This window comes from Sinohyriopsis cumingii, chromosome 3 (genome assembly GCF_028554795.1).
Source record: "Sinohyriopsis cumingii isolate HCF-2022 chromosome 3, ASM2855479v2, whole genome shotgun sequence".
NCBI lineage: Eukaryota > Metazoa > Mollusca > Bivalvia > Unionida > Unionidae > Sinohyriopsis > Sinohyriopsis cumingii.
In genome coordinates this window covers 111,140,859-111,149,996 of record NC_142963.1, presented here as the reverse complement: position 1 = coordinate 111,149,996, position 9,138 = coordinate 111,140,859, and the positions used below count along the sequence as shown (strand labels likewise).

Genomic DNA, 9,138 nt, shown 5'->3' with positions numbered 1-9,138 from the left:
TACGAATGACATCTGCATCGCATTCAAATTATTCAATGAGCTATTGAGAGCAGTAAAGTCAGCCACCACAAGCTCAATACTGTATTCCACTGTCCAACTGATTTTAAAGTAGTGGGGTCATGACTGTGGTACATGACACACTAAAGGTAGTGGGGTCATGACTGGTTCATGGCACACAAAAGGTAGTGGGGTCATGACTGGTTCATGGCACACAAAAGGTAGTGGGATCATGACTGGTTCATGGCACACAAAAGGTAGTGGGGTCATGACTGTGGTACAAAACACTCTAAAGGAAGTGGGGTAATGACTGTGGTACATGACACACTAAAGTTAGTGGGGTCATGATTGGTTCATGGCACACAAAAGGTAGTGGGGTCATGACTGGTTCATGGCACACTAAAGGTAGTGGGGTCATGACTGGTTCATGGCACACAAAAGGTAGTGGGGTCATGACTGGTTCATGGCACACTAAAGGTAGTGGGGTCATGACTGGTTCATGGCACACAAAAGGTAGTGGGGTCATGACTGGTTCATGGCACACTAAAGTTAGTGGGGTCATGACTGGTTCATGGCACACAAAAGGTAGTGGGGTCATGACTGGTTCATGGCACACTAAAGGTAGTGGGGTCATCACTGGTTCATGGCACACAAAAGGTAGTGGGGTCATGACTGGTTCATGGCACACAAAAGGTAGTGGGGTCATGACTGGTTCATGGCACACAAAAGGTAGTGGGGTCATGACTGTGGTACAAAACACTCTAAAGGAAGTGGGGTAATGACTGTGGTACATGACACACTAAAGTTAGTGGGGTCATGATTGGTACATGACACACTAAAGGTAGTGGGGTCATGAATGTGGTACATGACAAACTATCTAGTCATGAAAAATATCCATACTAGAGATGAGTGCAATGTGAATGGTCCACCTTACCACACTTCATGAAGCAGGTCCTTAAGGAACCTTGCGTTGGGAAACCAAAGTTAGGATATGGGTCGGGGGAGGGCATAATTCCACTAAATGATGATATGTAATGCAAGAAATTAAAGTCATCATTATAAAGATGCATGGCAATTTTGTTTGAAGTTCATCAATCCTTGGTAAAGAAATGCTGCATAAACCAAAGACTGGAGGGTGGACCAATCGGGGGACATAACTCCTGTAAATGATGCTGCGGAATACTAGAAATTCAACTCATTCAACATCTTGTCAATATAAGGTGTGGGCAAAAACCAAGAACCTTTATTTAAGTCATGCAGCAGAAAACTAAGAAATACTTTAAACTGAACTTGTTCAATTCTTATGAAAATAAAACTGCTGCATCTAAAGTTTGGTTGAAATCCAACAATTCCTCTTAAAATAATATTGCAGAAACCAATGACAGGAGGACAGGGACTATAACTCTCGAACACGAAGTCATGGAACACCAATCATGGAAATGAAACTGATTAAAGGTCTTATCAATAAACAACAGAAAAAAGTAGAAATGATAACCTCACCTACATAACTTTACAGTTGATCATTTCAGTAAGAAGGCACTTTAAAAACATAATCCTCAGTAACTATCTACTTAACTTTATATCATTTTGATTTTATGTATATTACTAAATAGTCTGATAAAATGCTCTTTCAAAAGAAAATGCATAGTTTGTATAAACATGTTTACCAAGTTTTATTGAAATTGGATGAGAAATATAGTCTCTAGACCTAAAAAGGTAACATGCTCAGCCAATCTGATGCAAGAACTTCTTATTAATGTATCTCACTTTTATTACAGAACCTATGAAAATAATGATACAAGCTTATTTACAAAGATGGAGTAAAATCCAATAAAAGCCTCCAGTGTGGGAACAAACTCTGCCAATCAGATACAAAATTATCTCATAAATATGCCTGGATGTTGTTCATAATCAAATTTGTTGAACATCTTGATGATGTAAAACTATTTCACACAAACAATCAAAATCTGATCAGAAATATTGTTGCTAGTGTTGAAAAGCTCAGTAAATCATGTGTTTATGTCTATTTACCAAATTTAATAAAATGAACAGAAATTTATTTGCTAAAGGGTTTACAAACTCTGTTAATCAGATGCAATAAAAGTAAATTTCACTCATCAAAAAGACATGGAATATCCTGATAATATAAACCTATTTACCAAGTTAAATTAAAAAAATATGGTCAGAAATAGTCTGACACTAAAATGTTGAACAATTCAGCCAATTAATTGAAAAATCACCTCATTTGTATGTGTGGGTTTCACTCATTATTGAACTCATCCAAGAACTTGATGATATAAGCCCATATTCCAAGATCATAAATATAATCTCCCAATGTTAAAAGGCTTAGCATGATCACCTTATGATTATGCGTAGATTTTGCTCATTATCAAATCTGCTCGAAATCTAGATAATTTAAGCCCATATTTCAGGTCTGATCAAAACTGGTTCAGTAATATGGCTTCCTAAGTGGTAACAAGAGCAACCAATCAAATACAAGATCACCTCATTAATATGCATTTGTCTCAATTATACAACTTGTCACATATGGTGATGTTATAAGATCTAATTCCAACTTTAATCAAAACTGGATCAGAAATATAGTCTCCAGACTGGCAACAATCTCAGCCAAACAAATGCAAATCACCTTTTTATTATGCATGGATCTTGCTCCTTTATTGAAATCATTCAAGATCTTGATAACATAAAGCACATTCCAAGACTGATTTAAAAAAATAGGATAAGAAATATGGCCTTCAGATTGGAAACAAGCAATTACTGACAGATGTACAACAAGCAACAGACACAGGGACATATCATAAGATAACCTGGACTAAACTGCATGCCACTTGGTCAAAATTCAACAAACTCTGGTCAAGTTATCCCGAAGAAAGCAAGGTCCTGAGGATGGGCAATACATGGGCATACATTTTGTAAATGAAGCAGTGGAATGCTGAAACAGACCTCTTTCAAGGTGTTTTCAATATAATGTTGATTGGTTAAAATCCAAATTCCTTTGTATAGTATGTTGCCAAATGTTTGGTTGAAACCCTAATTCCTTGGTATAGTTATGCTGCTAAATGTTTGGTTAAAATTCAAATTCCTTTGTATAATTATGCTGCCAAATGTTTGGTTGAAATTCAAATTCCTTTGCATAGTATTTTGCCAAATGTTTGGTTGAAATTCAAATTCCTTTGTATAGTTATGTTGCCAAATGTTTGGTTGAAATCCAAATTCCTTTGCATAGTTATGCTGCTGGATTAAGAGGACAAACAATCATGGGTCATAACTTTTCCAAAATGATACAGAAGTCTGAAAACAAGCACTCTGAATTTACCCAAATTTTCATAATGTATCTGTAGGAAACTGTTCTGTTCATGTTCCACTTGTCTCTTTATTAAAGCAATATAGTTTTGTGTTTTTGCATGTAAGATTGCAAGTATGTGGTTTTTAATTTGATAGAGTTGACTTAAAAGGTAAGAGGGTACATCTTTCACTACGGCTGTGGCTAATGATACCATAATACAAGTATAACAACATGAAATGACAGCAGTTATAGACATAATCACCTTCTGATTGGTTGAAAATGTGAGTTTATTCAAGGATCAAAAGATATAATCCAGCATCTTTAATAATCAACTTAACATGCAACAATTACAATAATTTCAATAGAAACAATTTTCTTCCCTTGCATTTTAGAATGAAATGAGAAAATTATAATCCCATAATTTACATCTGCTTGTTTAAAAATCTAAAGAAAATGTCTACGGAAAAAAGGTTAAAAGTATTGTTTTCATGTGTCAACAACGAATACTATACAAAATATATAAGAACTGATTCTATTTTGGCATTCAGTTTTTACAAAATAATAAAAAAACACCATCGTTTATTAACGGATTGCATGCAGTTCATTATCACTGGCTAAAATGTATTCCAGTTTTGTGTTACACAGGACTGGTAATACCTTTATTTAACTTACAATCAAACAGCCCATTTTATTAACCATGACAACACAAGTTTGATTATATATGTTGCTACTGACAGAGTGACAGATGTATTTTAAATAAATCCAGACACCAGCTGATAATGCCGAGACATAAAAATTACAAAACTCAGACTGACGGCAAAAAGTAAAATCTGTTTTATGCGCTAATACAACTCCTAGTATCATCTTGGGTCTCACTCATTAACAAACCCATCAGAGTTCTTCATGATGTAAGCTTATATTCCCCTACATGTCAAACCCTCTGAGATGTATAAGCATTATCATTGCATTATAAGTAGCAAAAAACATGTAATCTGGGCATAAAAGTGTAACCTATATACTTCCTGCCAGAATTACAGCATTTATGAAAAAGATGTTTATTTTTGTTACTAACCTGGTTCTGCAGCTCGTCAAAATTCTTGGCAAAATCCATATGGATTAGAACATGAAAAGAAACGCAATATATACTTAAAAATTATTGTTGTTCAGCATTCACCTTAACTAGTCTACATGTGTAACTTTCACTGAATGATCACAAACTGCAATTCTGCAATGAGCATGATCATGTGCTCAATGTGCTGTATTACATTAGTCTCATATTCTTTTTTCAATGTTTGTCAAGCAGTGTGGATTTGTCATTTTTTTTTCATCTGACATGTTTTGAAATTTGAAAAGATACATCTGCTCTAACATTTTCCATCATATAACATCCACAACTCACACCATAAAGCGTTGTGTTAAAAATTTGGTGCATCTTCTTTAAAAGTATAGACTGGTATGCTAACTAACAAGCTTATACATATAATAAATCTGTAAGGCAAAGTTCATATTTGAAACTGGTGTTTTCTAGGAAATGGGTCAAATCCAGTTCCTACAAATAGCAAATAAAGGAAGTACTCTTATATTATTCCTAAGCAGCAGTTGTCTTTTTAAGAATATTCTCAAGTTTATATGAGTGGAATTAAAGAGATGATAATAAAAATGAGAAAAACGACATTTTCTTACTTTAATTTTTTTTTTAATGAACCAAAACAGCGTAACCCATATACAGGCAAGCCTAAAATGTAATTTGGTTGGAACAAGTGTAATGATTATGCCAAAAGCATCATGGCTGGCATGTATGTATTCCAAGTTTGATGAAAACTAAATGAGAAGTATGGCCTCCAGATTGGCAAGCAGCTCAGCCAATCAGATTCAAGATCATCTTTCATGTCTGGACACTGTTCATTACCAAATTTGCCCAAGATCTTGATGATATAAGGCCACAGTCCAACTTTGATCAAAATCAGATCAATAATACAGCCAAAATAATGTGGCCCTATGGCCAGCTAAACTAAAATAAGGCCATAGTCCAACACTGATCAAAATCAGATCAATAATACAGGCAAAAGAATGTGGCCCTACTGCCAGCTAAACTAAAATAAGGCCACAGTCCATCTTTGATCAAAATCAGATCAACAATACAGAAAAATAATGTGGCCCTATGGCCAGCTAAACTTAAATAAGGCCATAGTCCAACTTTGATCAAAATCAGATCAATAATACAGCCAAAAGAATGTGGCCCTACGGCCAGCTAAACTAAAATAAGGCCACAGTCCAACTTTGATCAAAATCAGATCAATAATACAGCCAAAAGAATGTGGCCCTACGGCCAGCTAAACTAAAATAAGGCCACAGTCCAACTTTGATCAAAATCAGATCAATAATACAACCAAAAGAATGTGGCCTTATAGCCAGCTCAACTAAAATAAAGCCACAGTCCATCTTTGATCAAAATCAGATCAACAATACAGAAAAATAATGTGGCCCTATGGCCAGCTAAACTTAAATAAGGCCATAGTCCAACTTTGATCAAAATCAGATCAATAATACAGCCAAAAGAATGTGGCCCTACGGCCAGCTAAACTAAAATAAGGCCACAGTCCAACTTTGATCAAAATCAGATCAATAATACAACCAAAAGAATGTGGCCTTATGGCCAGCTCAACTAAAATAAGGCCACAGTCCATCTTTGATCAAAATCAGATCAATAATACAGCAAAAAAGCAAATGCATCAAATTCGTATTTAACACCATTTTTAGGTTCAAAATCACTTAATGGTTTCTCCTGTTAACACTTGCCATCTCCTATATCCTAATATACTTCCTAACTTTAAAAATAAAGTGCCTTCATTACTATGATCAGCCAGATGAATAACACTGGGAATTGGCCACTTTAGGTCTTCTAGATAGCTTGTATTATAAATGCACATTTCTAAAACTTCCCTGAGCAAGGTTCAAAATTTTACACAGTGCTTGTTATGGGGCCCAATGGACCAATCAAATTTCGTTTAACAACCATTCAAGTCAAGCCAAAGAAATCAGATGTATAAACGGTTATGAAAAAATACGTCACAATAAACGCTACAATATGTCTAAAATTTCTACAAGCACTTTAAGGGTGAATGGCTGAATATAGTTGTATACTGCACAGAGTATATTTTCATATCAAAGACTTGCAAAATTTATGGGAATTTTCATGCATTCTGCTCTCCAAGTGTATGAATTTGTAAAAGTATTTGCACAAATCACATACCCTGGGAGCATCTCTGTCAAAGTATTGCTGTAAAACATGTAACCATGACCCTTAGATCAAAAGGTTGAGCAAGCATGTCACAGAATGACAGAATGATTTTTCTAAGCATTGTTATAATTAATCAAAAGTAGGATCATGGAGTTAAGGAAATATCTGCAAATGAAAAAATCTTGAACCAAACCCTGAATGAATATTTTCTTTGTCTTTGACCCCAATATCAAAAGTGCCTCTTTTGTACCCTATGGTTAAGCATGTGGTCAATAAGTAAAATTACTATTCAAATATAGTTTTTATTCTTTCAGTGACCTTGACCTTTGACATTTTAACCCCAAAATTTCAATTGGTTTCATTCTTACCAAAAGAGAAAGCCATAGAAACCACTTATATTCTTCAAAACCAGTACCCTTGAAATGTGACCTTTTGATCTCAAAATGAATAGTACTGTAGTATCATCAATTTTCGTGGGGGACCAATTTTCGTGGTTTTTGCTGTTGACCTGAACCACGAATTTAAATCACCAACGAAAAATTGGCCACGTAGGATGATGCACCCCGATTTTTTTTGTGCAGTGTTTTATTACTAGAGATTAACACAGTTTCTAGTATTTGATAAATCAAGACCAATACTGTAATCGGGTAATTAAATATTAGCTTTTACATGTCTTTTTTAACCTTTTGAAACAAGAATTATAAATAATTTTATATTGTTTCAATGCACACGTTCGATAAGGTATCCGATAGCTGTAGTTTTACACTCACTGCCTTAAATCGATATGTGAGGCAAGTAAGGACAGATAGAAAAAAAGGGAAAAAGCTTAAGATATTCAAACAATAGTAACACCGAAAATGAAAGATAAAATAATACAAAATAACAGTATATAAAAATTACATTTAATACTTATTCAAATCGATCCCTCACTCGAGTACAACTGTTGCTGAAACATTTAAATCCTTCTGAAAGCACATTTCATTTTATCTATGCATTTTTAATCCCCCCCCCAAAACAATCCTGTAAAATACTATAACTATTTATTGAAACACTATTATTAATGAAACACTATGTATATACACTAATTACGGAAGAGTATCAAAGCTCACACTTGACAGATTTTTGGACAAAGCCACTGTATCAGCATCGTGTCAATCAAGTCTAATGGTACTCACAATTGCTTCTCAGGTAAATAATCCCCAAATTGCTAAATTAAACAAGTCCAGCTTTCTCAAAACCTCTGAAAATTGGGTCCTATCTTTCACTTATTTCGCGTGAGCTGCAATTATCCATTCAGCATGAATTGGCTTGATTAATGAGGTTGCAAGGTTTACTAATACTGTGCACTGATCATCACCAGTAACATCTTTTTCTATAATGGCATCCATGACCTGTTTAGCATCCCACTCCTGGAAGTGTGATTTTAATTCTTCTTTAATAACCGATTGACCTAGTGTTGTTGGCTGTGTTGGTTTCCTTTGATCTTGAGCACTCAAACGAAAACGTGGCAAAAGTGATTAATCTTGACAGGTATTTTATTTGTGCTCCTAGAGATTGTTTTTCAAATTTTGTGACCTTCAGTACAAGGTCATTAGCAGTGAGTAAGTATATCAATACAGTAACAGACCTGTCAATGAATGACGCAAAGGCCTTTTCTGCCCTCTTTTAAGCATGTCCAAGTACACAAATGTCTCATATGAATATCTCATTTATAGATCAAGTATATGAATATCTCATTTATAGATCAAGTATATGAATATCTCATTTATACATCAACACTGATTTTTTAAACTTTTAAGAGGCTGATATTTCCCTTGCCTTCAGTGTTTTGTTTCACATTTCCTGATGATGCTATTATGTCAAAGCAAAAGCATTTGAGGTGCCCCTGTTAAGTTAGTCTGGTTAAGCAAAATTGTTTGAGGTACCCCTGTTAAGTTAGTCTGGTTCCTTGATTAACTTTATTGACTCTAATATGAACATCTAGATCCAGACCAATCCAGGACAACCCAAAATAATGATTTAGCTATTGTTTCACAAGTTCATAATGTAAGGGTTGTTTACATAAGTCTTAGTAAAATTGTAAAAGTTGGCAGGTATGCAATAACAAACCATTGATACTGCTGCCCCTAACACTGAAAAAGTGACTGCTATATTTTGATTCCCACTAATTTTGACCTGAAAATAAAATTAATTCCCTTCTTCCTCAGATATAATAAAATGGAATAGCCTAAGGGATTAACTACTCTGGCATCTATCGTTTTCTTTTGCTTGTTGGCATTTCCTCATCAGAGTCAAACACAGCACCACGTTTTCCTGAGGTTGTGCTCCTCACAGAGCTGTTGCCTGCTCCTCTCTGCTGTTTCCTGCTGGAGCTAGGGATGTCAAAGGGATCCTCATCTGATGTGTCCGATGATATAATATCAACTTCCTCATCTGATATCAGACTGAAAGGAAATGTTATGAAGTAGGAATTATCAGTGTTCAGATGTCTGGAGTTACAGTAAGCTCCAGATAAAATGATACCCATTATTATAGTGTTATATCCAAATATAATGATATAGACTGGATCCCTATATCACAGTGTTATGTCGAA

At 34.9% G+C, this 9,138-nt stretch overlaps 1 protein-coding gene across 2 annotated transcripts in view; it reads right to left on the bottom strand.

The window, feature by feature from the left end:
* Positions 1-3,546: 3,546 nt before the first annotated feature.
* Positions 3,547-9,138, bottom strand: part of LOC149803576 (double-strand break repair protein MRE11-like) — a 62,254-nt gene continuing 56,662 nt past the window's right edge. For both annotated transcript variants that reach the window (XM_089953316.1, XM_089953317.1), the window contains exon 8: positions 3,547-8,989. In XM_089953316.1, coding sequence (XP_089809442.1) covers positions 8,797-8,989 — 193 coding nt within the window. In that variant the 3' untranslated portion in view covers positions 3,547-8,796. The remainder of the gene's footprint in view (positions 8,990-9,138) is intronic.